General features: G+C 46.9%; 1 protein-coding gene across 1 annotated transcript; it reads right to left on the bottom strand.

Moving 5' to 3' along the window:
- Nucleotides 1-1,533: 1,533 nt before the first annotated feature.
- Nucleotides 1,534-21,581, bottom strand: DCAF10 (DDB1 and CUL4 associated factor 10). The gene is made up of 7 exons (XM_056848250.1): nt 21,244-21,581; nt 15,920-16,033; nt 12,338-12,535; nt 10,737-10,939; nt 10,071-10,181; nt 5,199-5,344; nt 1,534-1,939 (listed from the first exon to the last, which is right to left on the bottom strand). The coding sequence occupies exons 1-7, from the start codon at nt 21,579-21,581 to the stop codon at nt 1,571-1,573; spliced, it is 1,479 nt and encodes a 492-aa protein (XP_056704228.1). The 3' UTR covers nt 1,534-1,570.
- Between the last annotated feature and the right edge of the window lie 1,755 nt (nt 21,582-23,336).

The following is a 23,336-nucleotide window of genomic DNA, read 5'->3' as shown; positions in this document are numbered from 1 at the left end:
GATATAACTGTGTGGTCTGCAAGACACACTAAAAATAGCCATCTAGCCTTTGGAACACTGCAAGGGGAAAGAGAGCAGAGTAAGCATCCACTGGAGATCTTAAAGAAGTTGCTGAACACATGAAGCTGCCTTATACTGAATCAGACCCTCGGTCCTTCAAAGTCATACAGAGGGGTCCCTCTTTTTTCAGATGAAGCTGAGGCTATGCGAAGAGACACAGGCCTTTTATGCACAGGTTGTTTCCATCACGATCACCTCCCAACTACCCCGGGGCTTCACATGAACACATGAAGTCGCTTTATACTGAATCAGACCCTTGGTCCATCAGAGTCAGTATTGTCTACTCAGACTGGCAGCAGCTCTCCAGGGTCTCAGGCAGAGGTCTTTCACATCACCTGCCTAGTCCCTTTAACTGGAGATGCCGGGGATTGAACCTGGGACCTTCTGCATGCCAAACAGAGGCTCTGCCACTGAGCCATGGCCCCTCCTGGGTCTGTGTGGTCTGCAAGACACACTAAGAACAGCCAGCTAGCCTTAGGAACACTGCACGGCGAACGAGAGCCGAGTAAGCATCCACTGGAGATTTCAAAGAGGTTTTATTCAACCTCAACCTTTCACGATGCTGAGACCCTTCAGGAGACTCTGGGCACAATCCGGCAGGAGGCTCTACCATGCAAACGTCATTTATATCAATGTGAGGCGTGCCAAGAATTCCCGCTCCCCCTCCTTGCCTTGATTTAAATGAGGCTGGTTGCAACGGATTGCGTCCTCGGAATCTGGGTACATACAGTGAGCAACAAATTACTTCCTTCTATGCTCCAGAAGGTGCTATTTTACAGGACTTGTGAAGACAAAATATTAAGCTATTCGTCTTGATAAACTTTTCTTCTTACGAACCCAGGAAAAGCAGTTGTGCTTCCCCATCTGGGTTTTTATACAAGGGAGTGGGGGAGGGGGGGAGAAAGAGCAATTGATCATGTGTAATTTTTAAAAACACACCAGCCGACAGATTAAACTACAGCAAAAAACGATACAGGAAAAGTAGTGACGTTGTCCACAAAGAAAGTTATACACTCGCTGGCAGTAGCTAGTCTAGTGTGTAAGACAAAAAAAAGTTCTCCGTTACCTAGAAAGAGTAGGAAAAAAATAATAAAACCATCGTAAAATCCAGAAAAATCAAAGAGGCCAAGGGACTGAAGTCCAGTTCCTTGGTGGCAAGGAAGCAGACGTAGCTTGGCCGAGCATCTCCTCCTCCGCTCAAGCACATCCGGCAGTCACGTGGAAAGAGAAGACTTGCAAGTGCCAACGCGCCATGTCCAAAAAACGGGACCAGAAAGGGCAGAAAGAATGCACCGAAACTTTGATGCGCAATTACAGTATCGACAAACAGGGACATGCTCCCAGGGCCGGACCGAGCTTGTATCGCTGTTCAGTCCAGAGATCAGAGGAACTCTGTATTTGTCCACAATTTACAGGATTTTTATTTAAAAAAAGAACACTCCAACTAAACCGAAGTAATTTAAAAAAAAACAACCAAAACATCGGATGTTCCTTTCGAGGCGAGAGGCGCCTAGAACTTTGGCTGATATAAAGAAACGCGACCGCTAAGGCACCCAGAGGCGATCTGACAGTGAGTCGGAGAGAACTTGGTGGTCAGGACCACGTCGTTGTGGGAGTAGAGCGAGCGGATCTCTTGCAAGGGGGCCGCGTCTTTGGGCAAGCAGTCAATGAGTTCGCTGCACTGGGTGTCGAAGCCCAGCAGGCGGATCCCGTAGCCGTGTGGAGAGGAGATCATCCGGCCATCGGGGCTGAAGCAGAGTTCTTTGATGTAGCCCCGGCCGACGTTGGCTTCCTCGATGCAATGAGTCAATCGGAGGGAACAGCGAGGGGAGACCGGCCGCATGGGCGTGCCTTCTTGGAATTCATAGACACATGTCCACTACAGAGAAGGGAAAAAATGGACACTGAATTAATGTACATTCCTGGTTCACTGCCCACATCAAGACTGCTTGTTTACTTCATTAATACCCCACTTTCTTCCCCCCAAAACGTAAAGGTAGTCCCCTGTGCAAGCACTGGGTCATTACTGACCCATGGGGTGATGTCACATTACGCCTTTTGCTAGGCGTATTTATGGGGTGGTTTGCCAGTGCCCTCCCCAGTTGTCTACACTTTACCCCCAGCAAGCTGGCTACTCATTTGACCGACCTCAGAAGGAGGAGGTGGAGGGAGGGGAAGAAGAAGAGTTGGTTTTTGTATGCCGACTTTCTCTACCACTTAAGGAAGAATCAAACCGGCTTACAATCACCTTCCCGTCCCCTCCCCACAACAGACACCCTGTGAGAGAGGTGGGGCTGAGAGTGTGTGTCTAGCCCAAGGTCACCCAGCTGGCTTCAAGTGGAGGAGTGGGGAAACAAACCCAGTTCACCAGATTAGCCTCCGCTGCTCATGTGGAGGAGTGGGGAATCAAACCCGGTTCTCCAGATCAGAGTCCACCGCTCTTAACCACTACACCACGCTGGCTCTCAATGGAAGGCTGAGACAGCCTTGAGCCGGCTACCTGAAACCGACTTCCGTTGGGATCGAACTCAGGTTGTGAGCAGAGCTTTTTGACTGCAGCACTGCAGCTTGCCACCCTGCACAACGGGGCTCTTCCCCAATGGGAACCAAAAATGGCTTTCATCATTCTCCTCCATTTTATCTACACAACACCCTTACGAGATAGGTTAGGCCTGAGAGAGCGAAGGGGTCCAAGGTCACCCAACAAGCTTCCATGGCAGAGTGGAGATTTGAACCGGGGTCCCCCAGACCTTAGTCCAACACTCTAACGACTACACCACACTGGCAGCTAGAAGGCGATCAAAATCATTTTGCTGGATCTTAGTAAGGATGCATCGGGCCCAAGATCCCGTTTCCAGCAATGGCTAGATAAACACCTTGAGCCCTTTCTAGATGGCAAGCCATGCATGTTGAAACCAATATGTGTAGAGGGGGAGCAGGAATGGGTGCGCTGAACCCCGCACAACCTTCAGAACGTAAACGTGGCATCTACACATGGACAAAGCATGCGCACGCAGACGCCATGCTTATTATTGGGAACGTTCCTGAAAAAGCAACGCTCCTGATCGTGGAGAGAGAGCCTACCTGCATTCGCTTTGTCCATGCGTCAACATACGTGCTCATTTCTGCTCCCCTTTACACATGTTAATTTCAATGTATACAAAGGAGGAGGAGGAGGAGGAAAAAGCAAAAGAGGAAGAAGAAGAGGAAGAAGAGTTGATTTTTATATGTTGACTTTCTCTATCACTTAAGGAAGACTCAAACCAGCTTACAATCTCCTCCCCGTCCCCACAACTGACACCCTGTGAGAAAGGTGGGGCTGAGAGAGCCCTAAGAGAGCTGTGACTAGCCCAAGGTCTCCCAGCTGGCTTCATGTGTAGGAGTGTGGAAACCAACCAAGTTCACAGATTAGCCTCCGGTGCTCATGTGGAGGAGTGGGGAATCAAACTCGGTTCTCCAGATTAGAGTCCACCGCTCCAAACCACCGCTCTTAACCCCTACACCACGCTGGCTCCCAGCAGACCTTGGAGAAGCTTACGGAAAGAGAAACAAACCATTCTCTGCTGCTATCTGCCCTCCAGAGTCTGGTTCTCAGAGGTTTACTGCCAATGAACGTGCAAGTTTCCCTTGGCTACTATGCCTACTACAAAACCCGTTTTCTCTGACTCCCTTTCAAGGCTATCTAAGGCTCCTGGCCATCCCCACATTCCAAATTCCATCAGCTAGTCACCAGGTTAAAAAACTTAAGTCTTTTTATCTGTCCTTCATCTCCTGAGAAACCACACAAAGAAGTACATAAAAGCAGATCCAAGGCCAGCACTTAGCTCTCTTTTTGTCGCAATCACGAACGCGGCTTCTCTTTAACAGTAATGCTTCCTGCACGCAAAGGGTTAAGCCAGCGTGCCGGTATTGCGCACAGAGAGGGCCAGCAACACGATTTCAGCGCAACACTGGCTGGACTCTTAACTCCATGTGAGTACATTTATTTTGCACTCTGTGATATCAGCGCAGCCAAAAAAAGCAGAATGGAAACGGCTCCATCCCTCATTTACCATCACAGAGCAGAACATAACAGGCAACCTTGCAATTGGCCACTGAATGAGACACTCATAAATATCCAGAAGTGAGCTGCATGTGGGCACAGCACTGTGAACATACCACCAACATGTGCCAAAGTCATAGTTCAAAGTCAGAGCAAAAAACTCCTATGGTGTCTTTGGGGTGGGGGAATCATAGAATCAGAGTTGGAAGGGACCACCAGGGTCATCTAGTCCAACCCCCTGCACAATGCAGGAAATTCACAACTACCACCCCCAGTGACCCTTACGCCATGCCCAGAAGATGGCCAAGATGCCCTCCCTCTCATCATCTGCCTAAGGTCACAGAATCAGCATTGCTGACAGATGGCCCTTTAACTTCTTCTTAAAAGCCTCCAGGGAAGGAGAGCTCACCACCTCCTGTGGAAGCCTGTTCCACTAAGGAACCGCTCTAACTGTTAGAAAACTCTCCCTGATGTCTAGACAGAAACTCTTTTGAGTTGGTTCTGGTCCGACCTTCTGGGGCAACAGAAAACAACTCGGCACCATCATCTATATGACAGCCCTTCAAGTACTTGAAGATGGTTGTCATATCCCCTCTCAGTCTTCTCCTCTTCAGGCTAAACATACCCAGCTCCTTCAACCTTTCCTCATAGGACTTGGTTTCCAGACCCCTCACCATCTTTGTTGCCCTCCTGTGGACACGTTCCAGCTTGTCTACATCTTTCATAAATTGCGGTGGCCAAAACTGAACACAGTACTCCAGGTGGGGTCTAACCAGAGCAGAGTAAAGCGATACCATCATTTCGTGTGATCTGGACACTATACTTCTATTGATACAGCCCAAGATCGCATTTGCTTTTTTAGCCACCACATCACACTGCTGACTCATGTTCAACATTTGGTCTTCCAAACACTTCCATCCCCCACATTTCTAGTGACTTGCCAACGAGATGGCAGTATACTTCTGTCCCAGCTCGACTTTGAGAGAACAAAAGAGATCAGGCTTTTAGTCAAGTAAAGGTTCTCTTCAATATGCATATATCCCTCCTGCCAACTCATATTTAGGAAGATGCCACCTTCCCCCCCCCCCCACTTTACCTCCTGGTCATCTGTGTTACTCGAGCACCGAAGAAGCGTCGCCCATCCTTTGGGATGGAGCTGCAGAGACGTGATGCAGTTCCCCCGATCTCTCTCGCCGGGAACCTCTGGGGTTAAAACCTCAAGGCTATTGCGTGGCGATCCACCTGTGAGGGGCAGAAAGTATTTTGAAAGCTATCCTCTCCCATTCATTCCTCAAGTAGCTTTTCTGTCTAAGAAAGGAACATTACAGACCATAAGCGCAATGGCAACTAACGGCTTTACTGGTTGCTCAGACTGGGCCTCTGGAAGTCAACATGTCTGCCTCTCTCCAGAACCATAAATATGTCAGAGGGGAACAACCTTGGATGTAAGCTCCCTGGGGCAGGGTCCTGCCTTTTGGGGGGGCACTAAGTTACCCTGAATAACACTATGCTCCTCTGTGTGTGTGATACATAGGTAACAATCCTGGATAAAGCTGCACAGTATTTTTGAGAGTAACTTATACTCCCCATCCCCAAAAGCAAGTTTTTAACATCATGGGAAATGTGTGAATGGCTCAATGATGAGTATTTAAGTGTGTGTTATTGTTCATTTTAAGGCTCTAGCAAAAGGCACCAGGAAACATTCATGCAGTTTCAAATAAAGAATTACACGAAAGGCCTAGTAAGCGGGGGGAAAGAAACGTCAGGGTTTCAAGAGGTCCATCAAAGGTCAGGATTTCCCCCCCAAAGCCCCCAAGTTTCTTGCCCTCTGTATCTGTGCTCTTCTCCCTTTCAAGAGTCAGGACCCACTAATTCCCAGGCAAGCAGAATGGGACACCCACTGAGTTGAAAGCACTTTACAGGAAGTCAAGCGACATCATCAGTCACATGACAGGAAAAGCCAATTGTGACCTCATTGACAGGGAGCTTCCTGCTGGAAGGTGGAAAGCAGCTGAGTGATGGGAAACAGGCCGGGTAAGGGGAAGAGGGAAAGAGGCAAGGGAAAGGGTCTCTGAATCTATCTGTGCTGAAAAGAGCCCACTCTACCACTGTGACCTCAACCTGTACACGCCCCCTCAGGGCATGTGCACAAGGAGATGCCAGATGCATGGGGCCCTTAATTTCCATACATGACCACTGCCAGCAGTTCCTTCCAAAAAGTAGCAACAGTGGCTGTATAGGAGCTGGAAACCCAGCAGGTGGACTCTATGAGCCCTTGAAGGACACTGACCCATGGGTCAAAGGTCACTGTTCCACAGCCACTTGAACACATGAGCACATTTATTTATTTACATTTATATGCCGCCTTCATTCCTGGCACGCCTGGCTCAGGGCGGCTCACAACACAATTATCAAAACATCAATTAAAATACTGTCGAAGGCTTTCACGGTCAGAGTTCATTGGTTCTTGTAGGTTATCCGGGCTGTGTGACCGTGGTCTTGGTATTTTCTTTCCTGACGTTTCGCCAGCAGCTGTGGCAGGCATCTTCAGAGGAGTAACGCTGAAGGACAGTGTCTCTCAGTGTCAAGTGTGTAGGAAGAGTAATATATAGTCAGAAAGGAGTAGGGTTTGAGCTGAATCATTGTCCTGCAAAAAGTCTCAAAGGTAATGTGCTAATCATTGTCCTGTAAGTATCAAGATAATGTGCTAATGAGGATGTGGTATGTTAATATGGAACCATTGTATCCTGAAGTGATCTGGTAATGTGTGAATCCAAAGCTAATCTGCATGGCTATTGTGGACTGTAGTCTTTGTTAGTCTGGAGGTTTTCAGGACAGACTAACAAAAACTACAGTCCTTCAGTGTTACTCCTCTGAAGATGCCTGCCACAGCTGCTGGCAAAACGTCAGGAAAGAAAATACCAAGACCACGGTCACACAGCCCAGATAACCTACAAGAACCAATCAATTAAAATCTATATTAAAACATACTTTAAAATTCATACCACAACACAAGATGGCATTATTTCAGCTATTGGGCAGTCCTGACCAGCAGTTAGCCCCAAACCAGTTGGGGGGGAGGATGGGGAGGCCAGCAATTTGTAATAATGGAAAGGCTGGTGGCTGCCCTCAGGTGTAGGCCTGGTGGAACATGAAGCCGCCTTATACAGAATCAGACCCTTGGTCCATCAAAGTCAGTATTGTCTACTCAGGGTCTCAGGTAGAGGTCTTTCACATCACCTACTTGCCTAGTCCCTTCAACTGGGGATGCCTGGGATTGAACCTGGGACCTTCTGCATGCCAAGCAGATGCTCTACCACTGAGCCACGGCCCCTCCCCTGTTTCATGTCCTAACATTTTCTTCCAACTCTTGCAAAATGGAGCAAAAACATCCCATCACACCAACTTCCCTCAAATGGAAAAGCTAATCCACACAAAGCTAGCACTGCGAGTCAGTTAACTGGGCAAATATTGTCCCTTCCATTGCTTATTATTAGGCTGCAATTACATATTGTCACCTTTTCCACAAAGCCAACAACGTCATGGGTAGGTGGCAGCTGATCTTGTGTCGAATTTCGTTCTGGTGTTTGCTTGCAAGGGCAGAAGAGGGGGCGGTTTGTCCCTTAACCCTGCAGATGTCAGAGGCAAATCTGGCAGCACTGCACGCCTCCTGCTGGCCAGCAGCTGTAACTGCAGTCATGCCCAAATTCAGCCTTTTCTAGGTAAAAGGTAAAGGTCCCCTGTGCAAGCACTGGGTCATTCCTGACCCATGGGGTGACGTCACATCCCGACGTTTTCTAGGCAGACTTGGTTTATGGGGTGGTTTGCCAGTGCCTTCCCCAGTCATCTTCCCTTTACCCCCAGCAAGCTGTGTGCTCATTTTACCGGCCTCGGAAGGATGGAAGGCTGAGTCAAGCTTGAGCCGGCTACCTGAAACCAACTTCCGTTGGGATTGAACTCAGGTCGTGAGCAGAGCTTGGACTGCAGTCCTGCAGCTTACCACTCTGCGCCACGGGACTCGTTTTCTTTACTTAGTTTTATTTCAATTTTAATTTCACTTAAAAAAAAATCTTATCACTGACCCTGGTACCGAGTGCCCAGTATAGAAGCCAAACACAAGCAACATTTAATTAATTATAAAGACAAAAGTCTTGCAGCAACTTAAAGACTTAACATGGGGCTTTCGTGAGTCACAGCCACGCCATTCACATTTATAGAAGATGCATCCAACTGCCTTCAAAGGTATAACACAATTTTCTGTACCAGTCCCTACCTCTAGCCTTACAACGTAAAGAAACATGAAGAAGCACAGAACAGAAAGGAGGTCACGGTAATGCTGGGCAAGGAACGAGAGAACTAGAAAAATCACACACTGAGATTGGTGCTGCCATAAAGGAAAGGCAAGAAATAAGGGTTTTTTTAAGATAGTTTTAAAAGCTCTTCAGAATGGTGCTGCCATATGGGAAAGGCAAGAAACGAGGTTTTTAAAAACAGTTTTAAAAGCTCTTCAGAATGGTGCTGCCATATGGGAAAGGCAAGAAATGAGGGGTTTTTAAAGTGCCAAATGAATGAGCAAGAGCCAAATGAAATAACCACGAGAGAACAGCATAAGCAAAATCTAGGTCTAGTTCTCATACTGCAGACAAGACAGCAAACTTATACAGTCTGAATATCCCTTATCTGGACTGCTTGGGACCTTTCCGTATTCTGCAATATTTTCATATACATAATGAGATATCTTGGGGAGGGGACCCAAGTCTAAACACAAAATTCATTTATATACACTTTGTACACATAGCCATAATGTAATTTTAAACAATATTTTAATAACTTTGTGTACATTGAACCATCAGAAGGCAAACTGGCGTGCTGCTGAGGGCCTGTGAGTAATGCCTGCATGCTGGCTCAGAAAGTCTGGTTTTCAGGTCAGTCCAGATATCAGATGCCCGGATAAGGGATACTCGACCTGTATCCCAGCTGTCCCATTACACATTGCAGGCAGTCGCTTAAAAGATGAGATTCTCCCCCTTCCCCAACTCACAGCAAGCTTGCCAGGGAGATGAACAGGATCAGAGGAGCAAGCCTATTATATTAGGTGCTGTGGAACACAGGCAGGATAATGCTGCTGCGGTCATCGTTTGTGGGGTTCCTGGAGGCACCTGGTTGGCCACTGTGTGAACAGACTGCTGGACTTGATGGGCCTTGGTCTGATCCAGCATGGCTTTTCTTACGTTCTTATGCCTATTCTCTCTAGTATGAAAAGCATGGCTATTATATTAGGTGTTGTGGAACACAGGCAGGATAATGCGGCTGCAGTCGTCTTGTTTGTGGGGTTCCTGGAGGCACCTGGTTGGCCACTGTGTGAACAGACCGCTGGACTTGATGGGCCTTGGTCTGATCCAGCATGGCTTTTCTTAGGTTCTTATAAACAAGGTTAATCTCCTTCTCCGTGACATGCCTGCTTGCTTTCTGCAAGGGATTCTGGGTAGAGATCACTCAGTGACTTGGGGGGTTGCACAGGTATAGTCCTGAGATCAGTACCACCTTATTTCCTGTTTGTGACAGCTAGCCTTTATGGATGAGAAGGAGACGTTTGAACTTAGCAGAAAACTGTTGATTAAGAAAAGAGCTACGTAACAGACGATATGGTCACAGCAACAGAAACTAACTGTGCACGGATTAAGAATGACGGTCAGAGTACCGTGAAGAGAAGCACGGGACCACCATGCTGAAGATGCGAGCATGACTTACTCACACATGCATGTCACCTTTGATCACGCAGTTATCATGTGAGGAGCCTGCTCGTGTGAACCTGACTTGCTGCAATCAGACTTAAAATCGAGAGCCGAGACCAGATGAGCCTTTTTTGGAGCAAAGACGGAAGCGAGCACATCTTCAGCTACCGGGTCACCCCCCCCTGCACACACATCCCTCATAAAACCAATGGGCTTCCGCTGTGTTCACGCACCTTCTCGCTGGGTGGCTCGTACCATGTGCTTCTCTGACAGCGGGCTTGAGTCACCCTGCTGACAGGGAGATCCAGCGCTTCTCGGCCCGGAAGAGGTGGAAGACGCCAGATCTGGGAAAAACGAAAAGGAGTGCCATGTGAAACCAAACGAGAGGAAACAATATCACTCAGCCTTTCCAGCTCATTAACTCTGTGGCTTCCTCCATGGAGGTTTGCTAAGACATCTGCTGGAAGACACAAAAGCTTTCTTTTTGGGTTATTATTCAGGCATGTATATGATAGGTCGATTATAATTTAGTTGGCTCTGTCTGCGCTTAGCTACCAGTGGTCCTCCAAAGCATTGGCCTGCTGGGAAACTTCCCTGTAAGTACAATTGCTAATCTGCCTCTGAATGTGCAGCTGCGAAGAGGCACTGTGGATTTCCTTCATTTACAGACTTCCTTTCTTGCTCCAACTCCAGGCAGATTGTACAATTAACAAAAAAATCCATAAATGCAAGAACAGGCTACTTTGAACTTCCTCCAAAATAACTTTGTATAACTCAGAATTTGTGGGTTACTGATCACTTTGGGAGGCGGGTTAATCAACCCATGATACACAGCACCGCTCCTCGGTCTTAGCTGCTTTTGGCCAAGTAAAGCAGGAAAGACAAACGCAAAGACTCACCAGAACTGGATGTGGTTCTCCTGGCTCTTAAAATGGGATAACTGACCACCTCTAACGATTTGGTTAGGTCGAGGTCGTGCAAAATCAGGAGATAGCCAGAAGAGGTCGAGATCAACATTTTGGAGCAGTCGGGCGTCAACCTCATGCGCATGAGAAACCGGGTGTGAAAGAACTTCTTGTGAGGACAGCCGTCTTCTGTGCACCTGGGGAGGGAGGGGAGAAAAAGTGTCAGACTGCCTCCCGTGTTGTCTCGGTAGATTTCAGAACTCCAATCCTCGCCGTTAAGTTCAGGGGTAGCGCGTATCTTGCAAGCGCTAGTACCACCCCCTCTCTTTGAGCCCCATCAAGAGATTGTTACTTCAAAAGCCCCCTTCCCCAGGTCCACAAAATAATTCAACAAAATCTAGATGAACATATCCATTAAGACAGGGGTGGGGAACGTCAGGCCCGGGGGCCGTATAAGGCCTGTGAAATCATTTGGTCTGGCCCTTCGTGGGTCCTGGCAGATCTCTAGCTCAGAAGGATCTAAGACTGGCGATCCGCCCCCTCCCGCGGCCAGGAATATCCTCTATTCAAGGCGGATGTGAGTTTGTTTTGCCGAGAAAAGGAACCTTCTTTCCCCCTTGCAGAAGAGTCATTAGCTATGAAGCTGCTAGGACTGCCCAAGAAACTGTTAACCCTTTCCCACCTGGGCTGTGGAGAAACGTTTTTCCTCTGTACTACAAGAGGGCTGGGGGTGGAAGTGGCGACAATGGAGGGGTTAAAGGGGGTTGGGCCAGAATGTGCGGCCAACGAATGATGTTATCCAAATGGCCCTTGGCAGAACAAAGGTTCCCCACCCCTGCATTGAGAGCTCCCAAGGCCTGGAGGAGGTACAAGTGAAGAAGGAGTGCTTAATGCCCAGCTGCAAACAAGTGCTTTAGTTTTAGTGCTTCTCCTTTCTGCATGTTGTTCCCCAAGGCTTCTCTTTCTCTAGTGATACCTTGATTTTAAGTCCTATGTTAGTATAAATTTAATGATATCCCCGACCTCAGCTCTCTTTTCTCTCATCTTGCCATCTGCAAGTTCACCCAAAAACCTGATGGCTGCCTGGGAAACAATTGCTGTTTTGCATGGGGGGCGGGGGCAATTGAATCCAGCATTCTTCCACAAGATTCTCCATTTCATTTTCTGTGATTCATTTTCTTTCACATTTTAAGAATTATTTAGATACCCCAATAGTTTGTACAAAACCAGACAGATGACAATTGCCTACTGGTTATTTGTAAATGGCTGCTGTGATGGTAGCTTTTGTTTTTGTATTAATATTAAATTTAATTAAAAAACTATATATTAAAAAAGAGATTGTTACTTCTACATGCACAACTAGCCTACCGGGTATACCTGGGTGCTCAAATTTGGTAAATGGTGGCAAATCACTAGGGGCAGGTGACATGAATGCAGGAGCAGTTTTACCAGGAAGCAGTTCCCACGCCCCCTACCAAAGGCATCCCCCTTCCTTCCATAAATTTATGATACACACAGAACAGACATAATTTAGACTTCTTCCACATTCCGCTTCAAGGAATGGCACGTGATGTTCTGTTGCCAGGTTCACTTACCTGTTGGTGTCCCAAATTATAACATTTCCATCAAACCCCGAAGTTACGAGCAACCTCGTGTTCGTGTCGTATTCGATGTTCTTGACCCAGCTGGTGTGACCATGCAAAGTGCACACTTTGGTGTCTAGCTTCCTCAGATCCCAAAGGGCGATTGTTGTGTCATCGGAGCAAGTGGCAAACAGCCTGTTATCGAGAAACCTGCAAACGAAAAAGGGACAAGGAGAGAAACAGTTTAATCTCTCCTAGTTCACACAGATCATTGACAAGATGAAACCTTGGATGACTGTAGAAGAAGAAGAGTTGGTTTTTATATGCTGACCTTCTCTACCACTTAAGGAAGAATCAAACCGGCTTACAATCACCTTCCCTTTCCCTCCCCACAACAGACACCCTGTGAGGTAAGTGGGGCTGAGAGAGCTCTAAGAGAACTGTGACCAGCCCAAGGTCACACAGCTGTGTTCATGTGGAGGAGTAAGGAAACCAACCCGGTTCACCAGATTACAGTCCACCGCTGTTAACCACTGTTCTTAACCACTACACAACACTGGCTCAACAATGAGCGCTACTGAGGAAGGGCAGGAAAATACTTTCAAAGCATTTTTTAACTAAGATGGGGGGGAGAAGCAAAAACAAAGAGTGTCGCTGCTTACAAAATATCAGCACAAACAAAAGCTGGGATAGATGCTAACAAACTAGAACGTATCAGAGGCAACCAGTTGATCAAAATCATTTTAACCAAAGGGCAGCTGGCAAGTTTTAAAAAAGTGGATTTGAATCAGGTTAAGTTCAACAGGAAATAAAACAGCCAAAGGCCATGCAAAATGAAAAACAACCACCTGGTGCCTAATTGCCAACAAAGGTGAGGCAGCACCAAGCAAATCTGGGGGGTGGGGGTGTTCCAGGGATTCAACACCGTAATTGAAAAGACCCTCCCCTCCAGTCACCATCTGCCTAACATCGCTTGGCAGAGATCCCCAGAGAAAAACCCCAAACATCTTAGTGAGCGTACAGGTCCCTCAGACTGTTGGACTGGAGGTGCGCAGTTGAGAGCAGCTGGTTAAGAACAATGAATCAAGAGTCTCAGAGCAAATGTGTCTATGGAGGGCAGAGAAAAGGAGGGGGGAAAAACCAGCAGCTCGAGGAACGACGTCATGCAGCCACTGGAGCTCCATCTACTACTACTACTTTGCTACTTGCAAACTGCCCCCGGCCCCAGCTAGCCAATGCACTCCTGTTGCCTCATTCACTCAGTTTTTCCTACAACCACACCCGCACCAGTGTGGTGTAGTGGTTAAGAGTGGCGGACTCTAATCTGGAGAACTGGGTTTGATTCCTCACTCCTCCACATGAGCAGCAGACTCTAATCTGGAGAACCAGGTTTGATTCCCCCCCCATTCCTCCACATGAGCGACACACTCTTATCTAGAGAACTGGGTCTGATTCTCCGCTCCTCCACATGAGCGCTAGACCCTAATTGGGTGAACCGAGTAGGTTTCCCCACTCCTACACATGAAACCAGCTGGGTGACCTTGGGCTAGTCACCGTTCTCTCTGAGCTCTCTCAGCCCCACCTACCTCACAGGGTGTCTGTTGTGGGGAGAGAAAGGGAAGGTGATTGTAAGCCGGTTTGATTCTTCTTAAAAGGTAGAGAAAATCGGCATATAAAAACCAACTCTTCTTCTTCATCTGGTAAGAACTCGGGCCCGAGAGCTGATGCAACAGGAACTGTCCCTCTCCATTGCAAGTCTAACCCTAGCCATGAAGTCACCAGTGGTGGCAGCAATCTGTCAGCCTCCGCGACCCTCACGGCAATATGGAGATAAGAACATCCACCTAACTATAGGATTGTCATAAGGATCATCGAGATAAATCGCTCGGAGGGCTTTGAACACACAAAAAGAATTATTTCCCTATTTAAGTATTCAATCCTGCTTTTTACACAAATGAAAAATTTATGTTAAGTAAGACAACCCGAGTGCATCTTGCTTCACGACTTATTTTGCACAGCTTTAGTTTTCTGTGTTATGATGCCTGAATTCCTGCTTTAGACTTTCGACAACCTTTTTTGCCTTTGTTCGTGATGAAATTCAGCCTTTAATTCCCTCAAAGTGATAGCAGTTTGCCCTGATAATCTCTTGATCCCAAGCCAAAAAAACCCAGGGAACTTAAGTAGCTTAAAACACTAAGACTGCAGGATCATTCCCTCAACGCATTTATTTAGAAAGGTATCACTTGATACAAGAGAGCTTGTTAGAAGAGACGGGCACACTCCCAGCTTCCTGGACACAGCAAGACTCCTTCCAAACATTCAACCATCTTGAGGATAGATCTTTTGGGGTGAGTGGAATCAAGACTGCAGTCAAGAGAGGGATGCAACAGTTAGTGGGAAGACTTGGCATTTCATGACACATGACTGCACCCAGGCAGTATGGGGCAAAGCTGTGAGGTTTAGTCAAACACCAAAACCACACCAAGAAGTGGAACGCAGGACAGGGCTACAAGGACAGGTGGGTTCGGCAATGCTTGGCTCCTGCTGCTTTTTATGGCTACAGAAGCAGAGACCTACAGGGGAAGGGGAAATCTCCCCCCCCCCCACAAGACTACATCGCCAAATCTTGCCTGCCATTTTAGGGTTGCTAGACAGCAATACAGTATGACCTCCTGCCTCAGAAAAAGTGTTATGTGGATTTTGCTGATGGGCTTATAGCCCCCTTTCCAACTCACTGGGGGAAAATACCCCTCAATGCATTGTTATATGGCTGTAAGCCCACCAGCAAATTCTAAGCCACACTGTGACTGAGGCAGGGGAGCCTGAGCACTACTCTAGGGTCCCCATTAGCCTGCTTATGGCAAGACACCTCCAGGTAATAGCGGCCCTTTCCCGCTGGTGCTCACCTGATCAGCAGGCAGAAATTGGGGCTGGAGGGATCACATTGGGGGAGAAAAATAAGGTCTCAACTAGTTACAGAAATTTCTGACCATAGAGTTCTTTGCAATTCCTAGAGCTACCTGGAAGAGACAAAGATAGTTCTAGGAATTGCCAGGAACTCTCTGGTAAGAAATTCCTGTAACTAGATGAGGACTTATTTTTAATTCTTCTCCCAGGACACTGCCTCCCCACAACTCTCCCGCCGGTTGCCAGTGCCTGGCAACCTTATCCAAAGGGCTGCTTAGAAATCCCAAAACGGCAGCCAAAAATCTCATGACATAGTCTTGAAAGCTCTTGGATGGTACTGTTTTGGAAGTTGTCCTCCACCCACCCCTTTTAATTTTTGGAAACAATTTCCCTAGCATTTGGTGGCAACACTATGTAGAGGTTCTGATTTGCATGATAAGGTCATCATGATTATTAAATACATGATATGGGACACAGCTGATTGACCTGGGGGGTGCAGCCAAGAAAAGAAATTAGCACAACAAACCACATTAACTATTGGCAGGAGCAAAATAAACACATGTTTAAAAAACGGGATTGATTTAGAAATGTCCTCTCACAGCATGTTCACAGAACAAAGCTAGGAGTTAAAGCATGCAGCAGTATTTCAGGCATCAGTAACCGGTTTTCATTTCCCATCAGACTCACCTGATATTATTTACACAATCCTCATGGGCATCTGAGAGAGTTTTGATGTGCTTTGAAGATATGGGATCAAAAAGCAGGACTTCTGTTTGTTCACAAGCAACAGTCAACACTGACCTAAACAGGGAAGGAGAGAGAAACCAAAGGAAAATTTCCTGAACATCATCTGACATTTATATATTTCATATTTGAAAGTCTCGGTTGGGGCTTAAGCCAATGGAACAAACAACACAAAGAGTTTCATGGATTTTCTATCGTGTTAAAGGTGACAGGACAGGAACTCAATCTGGGAGGCCCAGGTTAGAATCCCCACTCTGCCATGGAAGCTTGCTGCGTGACCTTGAGCCAGTCATACAGACTTAGCCTAGCCTACCTCACAGGGTGGTTGTGAGGATAAAACGGAGAAGGGGAGAATGCTGTAAGCCACTTTCTGTTCCCATTGGGGAGAAGGCAGGGTATGAACGATGTTAATACATAAATAATTCCATATTCACTGCAGTCTGAAGAGCACTGAATAGGAAGGCACGTGCCCCATTCAAGTGATCGCTGAAATTTAGCAACTCTCTAGTTAAAAAAGGAGATAATCCTGTGTGCTTGTATGCCCGGTGATTGCTCAGCAATTAAAGTCACACTTCATAGGTCTATGACATATAGGGTGAAAACGCATGGTCACTTTAGCCTCCTTTATTCCCTGTTTTAGCCAGGATTCAGCCAGGATCGAACGCATGTTTGGCGAAACGCATGCGTTCGATCCTGGCTGAAACAGGGAATAAAGGAGGCTAAAGCGACCATGCGTTTTCGCCCTTAGTCAGCTGAACTGACTGCATAGTAATTGGCCATCGTTTCTGTGACAGAAATCCTACAATTTGCAAAGGCTCAGGAGCGCCACCTAGAGCATTCGGGGCCCTTGATTACATTACAATAAAGGTATTCAGTTCCATTCACATTGGACCATCCTGGCGGACTTAATCCCTTTTGGACAATCCGGTTTAGACCAGATATTTGTCATGGAAGTTCAGAGCCATTACCAGGCGCTTGATAGAGGTGGGATATGGCTCTGATTGGTAAAAGAAACCTCTGACATCAGAGATGGGGATTTGCATGGGATTGGAGAAATCCGCTTGTCAGTCTTAGAAAGGAGGCTGGCTTAGGTCCAACTCCGTTTAGCATAACTATCTGGGGTTTCCCCTTGTCTTCAGTGGAAACTGGGTTCACAGGAAGCTGGGTAGGGGTTAAGGACTCCTTCAACTTCTTGTTACCACAAGGAACTCTGCACTTGCTCTGAGGACCCAGAACAGCCTAGGCAATGTGTTTAGCTTAGTACAACTATTGCTTTTCATTTGAATATCTCTGGGTTGTTGTTGCTGTGTGCTTTCCCCTGAATTCTGTTTGCCTTTTTCCCACTCCTTTTTGAATCCAGCCAGCCTTTAGCCTTTTGTTTTCTCTTCTTTACAATAAGCCATTTTGGGGCTTCACTTTTTGGGCTTTGCTTAGTACAATCTATTTTGCTGGGATATTTTCTTTAATCTCTTCCCCATGTGCTAGACTGCACGGGTGCTACCAGGTTGGTTATAAGTTATTTTGTTATTGTTTTAGTACTGCGCTGGAAGAGTGCCTTCTCAGCGGGTCAGTCTAGAGGTTCTCAGGAGGTCCTGAGTGGTGGCAGCTGGTTACCAGGGTACTTTCCAGGGAACCCTTAGTCTAAGGGAGTTTCCCAGCAAGGAAAGGCACCATTTTTTTCCTTCCTAGTGTAACAGTTACCATCAACCATCCATTTTGGTTCCACAGCAGATAAGCCGGCGTGGAAAGTGCTCTATGAAGGTAGGCAGTTTGAAAACAGCTGCACAATAATTAGTTTTCTGAATTGCGGCTGAACTGGTAAACTTTCATGTTGGCCCACAATCCTGAAACTGGGCTGTACATTAAGCAGAGGATTTAAGGCATTTTCCATTCATGAACGTCACGCTTGCATAACCTACCAATTCCTATGTGAGAGCATTCGTCAGCCCTCAATATGATCAGAAGTTCTAAACGTGTTGCTCCTGAAGTCTTTACCTATTCAGAGGGGCACACGTTCATGTGATCAAGCAGAAGGAATTCAGATGCTACACACAGGCATGCTTCCGATTGGGTTTCAGGTGAGCCCCGATCTTTCTGTCAGCTTATTCATTCCAGCATTTGACTCCATGTCAACCAGGAGACTATTTAAACTATATGCATAGATGCAAACAGATCCACACAGAGGAGGGCAAGAACATTCTAAAAAACGGAATGTCTGCACAGCAACAGCCTTTGGACTAAGAAACTTGTCTCAGTTGATTTACATTTTTGCAAATACAGAAAAGGAAAAGCTGAAGGCAGCAGGAAAAAGAGGAAGACCTGACATGAGATGGATTGACTCAATTAAGGAAGCTGCAGGCCTCAGTTTGCAAGGCCCTAGCAAGGCTGTTATTAAAAAAAAAGAAAAAAAGAACGTATTGGAGATCATTGATTCATAGGGTTGCCATAAGTCGGAAGCGACTTGACAGCACTTAACAGAGACACACATTCTGTACCCTAGTGTTAGAAAAATAATTCTACTAAGCATAGATGAGGAGCCTCGTGGCGCAGAATGATAAGCTGCAGTATTGCAGTCAAAGTTCTGCTCACGACCTGAGTTCGATCCTGACAGAAGTCGGTTTCATGTAGCTGGCTCAAGGTTGACTCAGCCTTCCATCCTTCCGAGGTCAGTCATATTTTGTAATTTGCCTACTGACTGATGGAATCGTTCTTACTTTATAATCTACCACTAGTCCAAGTGAGGTAGGCAGTCTACAAATGCAGCTAATAAAAATAATAATAACTTGCCAAGTTGACAGTACTCAGATGATTTTGATACATAGGGGGGCCTCTCAGATACAGGCATTATTTTGTGCTATAATATATCAAGAAGAGTTGGTTTTTATATGCCGACTTTCTCTACCACTTAAGGAAGAATCAAACTGGCTTACAATGTGGAGGACTTCCCGACCTGCTCACTGTTCCATCACCCAGGTTGTGAAGGAAGGTGTGTTTTACATATTGGAAGTTTGCACAGTTTCAGAATGTTATCACCAGGGCCTATGAAAGGAGAACTGGGCCTCCGACCAAGATAGGGCATGCACTGGGCGATGTTAAGCAATGTACGCAGTATGCTGCTGTCGCCCCCACTCCTAACTACTGGAAGTCTCACACTGATATTGGTAAAAGCTACGGTTCCCTTATATATAAATGCTGGCCTCCCTAACCTCCACTGCTGCTACTCTCTCCCTTATTCAATCGGGGTTTTAGCCATCTGCTCGCCTGGATGCAGTGTTATGCTAACACGCCAGAGGCGCCTTTAGATAAACGAAGACATTATTTTATGTGATTGTTTTATAGGGCTCTTTTTAATTGTTGTTTTAAGGTTTTTATCTATGTAATAGGATATTTATTTCTTTTTTAAGCTACTCTGAGCCTGGCCTTGGGCCGGGGAGAGTGGGATAGCAAGTTGAAATAATAAACATTTAAAGCAGTAAACGACTTGGGAAATATTTCCAGGCATTCACATTATGCTTTCCCCTGGTTTAAATGTCATCACATTTCCCTCTGTCTAATGCAAGAGAAGGCACTGCCTCTTGTTTACTCTGAGTGTTGGTTCTGTTCCTAGATGGGATGCAATCGCAGAACATTGCGCATAACCCCACATTCCTGCATTAGTTGTCCCAAGCACTAGAGAACCATTTTGCCTTGTATACAGGGCAAGCACTCTTGCCGGATTGACCTCCACAGCACCCTGCCAGCAATGCACTCCTGCACTGACACAGACATATAGCCTCTTCATAGAATAGAATCCTAGAGTTGGAAGGTACCACCAGGGTCATCAAGTCCAACCCCCTGCACAATGCAGGAAATTCACAACTACCTCCCCCCAACACACACCCAGTGACCAAAAGATGGCCAAGATGCCCTCCCTCTCATCATCTGCCTAAGGTCACAGAATTAGCATTGCTGACAGGTGGCCGTCTAACCTCTTCTTAAAAACCTCCAGGGAAGGAGAGCTTACCACCTCCCGAGGAAGCCTGTCCCACTGAGGAACCGCTCTAACAGAAAATTCTTCCTAATGTCTCTTCAACCAAACAGAAACAGTCTTTAAAGCACTTGGGCAAATGGAGGGAAAGAGACAACTAAGAAATAAGCTTCCACCTCTTCTGACAGGCAATTTCTCTCCAAGGTCTCAACCAGAAGTCTTTCCCATCACCTTACCTGGAGATGCCAGGGATTGAATCCGGGCCCTTTCACATGCGAATTCTGAACCCATGAAACGGCCTTATTGATCAGACAATCAATCTGTCAGGCCATTGATTTATCAGAGTCTTTATCGTCTACGCTGAATGGCAGCTGCTCTCTAGGATCCCGCGCAGTAGCCTTCTTCAGCGCTTACTACATGATTTTTTTAAAAAAACTAGGGTTGAGAGGGAGGACAAAAAATATTGCCCGGAATTGAACCTCAGACCTTCTACATCAGGGGTATCGAACTCATTTGTTACAAGGGCCGGAAAGGACATAAATGTCACTAGGTTGGGCTGGGCCATGTGTACCATAAAAATTAATACCAGGTACAGGAGGCGTTGGAGGAGAGTGTTACGGATACCGTGGACTGCCAAAAACAAACAAATCTGTGGGTTCTACATCAAATCAAGCTTGAACTGACCCTAGAAGCTAAAATGACTAGACTGAGGCTATCGTATTTTGGTCACAATAAGACAAGCGTCACTGAAAAAGACAGTCATGCTAGGAAAAGTTGAGGGCAGCAGGAAAAGAGGAAGACCCGACAAGAGATGGATGGACTCTATAAAGGAAGCCATGGTTGCTTTTCAGTGTCCTTCAGTGTCACTCCTCTGCAGATGCTGCCACAGCTGCTGGCGAAACGTCAGGAAAGAAAATACCAAGACCACGGTCACGCAGCCCGGATAACCCACAAGAACCAGTGGTTATGACTGTTGGTGAGTTTTCCATTCCAGAACCAAGATCCACCTTTATCTCAACCACTTGTAATTTTTTGCATTTGTATATTTTTACTTTAACACTAATCCAAAGTGTCTAGATGTGCCCCTTTGCTTCTTCTCTTGATTTCTTACTGCCAGATTTTTTGGGGGGCGGAGCCTAAGGAGGGCAGGGTTTGGGGAGGGGCTCCAATGCCATAGAGTCCAATGGCCATTTTTCTCCAGGTGAACTGACCTCTACCGGCCGGAGATCAGTTGTAACAGCAGGAGCTCTCCAGCGAGCACCTGGAGGTTGGCAACCCGCCCCACCCCACTCGTCCTTACCCGCCGGGCGAGTACTCCAGGTTGAAGACGGCCCCGTGCGTGCGGGTGATGGGCGACACCGAGTCGGCGGGCTGGATGGCGCCGTAGAGGCCGGTCATGGCCCGGAAGGCGTCCCTGGCCGGCTCCACGAAGCAGCCCGCCCGGCCCAACCGCCGCTCGCGCAGCCAGGAGAACAGGCCGCCGCCGGGCACCGATACCGACGCGGCGGCGGAGGAGGAGGCCGGGGGCGGCTTCGGCGACGGAGGGGGCGACGGAGGGGTCGGCGGCGTCGCCCGGTCCGCGTCGCGGGGGGGCGGCGGCCGCTCTGGGGTGGCGCCCCAGCGCGCCTTCCAGCTCATCCCGAGCCCAGCAGCAGCATTCCCCCTCACACACACCCTCCGGAAACCGCCGCTTCCCGCCCCCTCCCCAACTTCCGGTGTGGGGGGTACCCGCCAAACGGCCCCGTGCGGAAACCCGAGCCGCGCTCGGAAGTGCCGCTGAGGGGCGGGCCGGCCGGCCGGCCTCCGCCTCGATAGGCGGTCCTGGGCCAGAAGCCACGCCCCTCTCCGCCGACGCGCTGGGGAGAGAAGCGGAGGGACTGGGGTTGCCAACCTCCAGGTACTAAATCCAAGTGGCCATATGAAGGTACAATAAACACGATGTGTACTGACATAAGGTCTGCAATCCTAAAGGTCCTCATCCCTACATCTAAAGCTTTTAATTTCTCTTAATATTATTCTAGCCATTTAAATAGCTTTTTTTTTCAATAGCCATTCGCTTGTTTTAAACCAGCTATAACTAGTTACCTCCAGCAACTTCTAATTTCCCTTGCTTTTTCTATTTCTATCCCTTTTACCTCTTCTTAGACATTTAAACAGTTTTATATATTTTCTTTCCTGCTCGGGGGTCGCATAACTAGTTATGCGACCCCCGAGCAGGAAAGAAAACTCCAAGACCACGGTTACACAGCCCGGATAACCTACAAGAACCAATGAACTCTGACCGTGAAAGCCTTCGACAATAAGTTTTATATATCTCTGTATGTTATATTTATATCCACATCAGGCATACAATTAAACTATAGCCCATTTGTTCTTGTGGGTTATCCGGGCTGTGTGACCGTGGTCTTGGTATTTTCTTTCCTGACGTTTCGCCAGCAGCTGTGGCAGGCATCTTCAGAGGAGTAACACTGAAGGACAGTGTCTCTCAGCGTCAAGTGTGTAGGAAGAGTAATATATAGTCAGAAAGGGGTTGGGTTTGAGCTGAATCATTGTCCTGCAAAAAGTATCCAAGGTAATGTGCTAATCATTGTCCTGTAAGTATCAAGATAATGTGCTAATGAGGGTGTGGTATGTTAAAATGGAACCATTGTATCAGGAAGTGATCTGTTAATGTGTGAAATCCAAAGCTAATCCGCATGGCTATTGTGGACTGTAGTCTTTGTTAGTCTGGAGGTTTTCAGGACAGAAATTTAACAGAAAAGAAGAGAGTTTAAGAATGAATAAGGCTTGGCTTCCTGTCCTAAAAACCTCCAGACTAACAAAGACTACAGTCCACAATAGCCATGCGGATTAGCTTTGGATTTCATACATTAACAGATCACTTCAGGATACAATGGTTCCATTTTAACATACCATACCCTCATTAGCACATTACCTTGATACTTACAGGACAATGATTAGCACATTACCTTTGATACTTTTTGCAGGACAATGATTCAGCTCAACCCAACCCCTTTCTGACTATATATTACTCTTCCTACACACTTGACACTGAGAGACACTGTCCTTCAGTGTTCCTCCTCTGAAGATACCTGCCACAGCTGCTGGCGAAACGTCAGGAAAGAAAATACCAAGACCACGGTCACACAGCCCGGATAACCCACAAGAACCAATGAACTCTGACCGTGAAAGCCTTCGACAATATAGCCCATTTATTTATTCATTTATCTACTTGTACTCTTGAGCTTTGGTTTTATTGTTTTATTGTGCTCTATATATTCTTATTCTTATTGTGCAATCCTAAAGGAAATAATACTCAGTACACAGCCACTAATAATTACAAATATATCCACTATTGTAATTACAACATCAACATCAATGTGCATACAAGTT

This window comes from Euleptes europaea, chromosome 4 (assembly GCF_029931775.1).
Source record: "Euleptes europaea isolate rEulEur1 chromosome 4, rEulEur1.hap1, whole genome shotgun sequence".
NCBI classification, from domain to species: Eukaryota; Metazoa; Chordata; class Lepidosauria; order Squamata; family Sphaerodactylidae; genus Euleptes; species Euleptes europaea.
Note: the sequence above shows the minus strand (reverse complement) of the source record. Positions and strands in the feature narration are given on the sequence as shown.

Coding starts and splice junctions, on each gene's coding strand:
- DCAF10 (XM_056848250.1), bottom strand. CDS start 21,581: ATGAGCTGGAAGGCGCGCTGGGGCGCCACCCCAGAGCGGCCGCCGCCC. Junction 16,034..21,243: donor CTGGAGTACTCGCCCGGCGG/GTAAGGACGAGT, acceptor TTCCCTGTTTAG/GTCAGTGTTGACTGTTGCTT. Junction 10,182..10,736: donor GAGAACCACATCCAGTTCTG/GTGAGTCTTTGC, acceptor CGTTTTTCCCAG/ATCTGGCGTCTTCCACCTCT.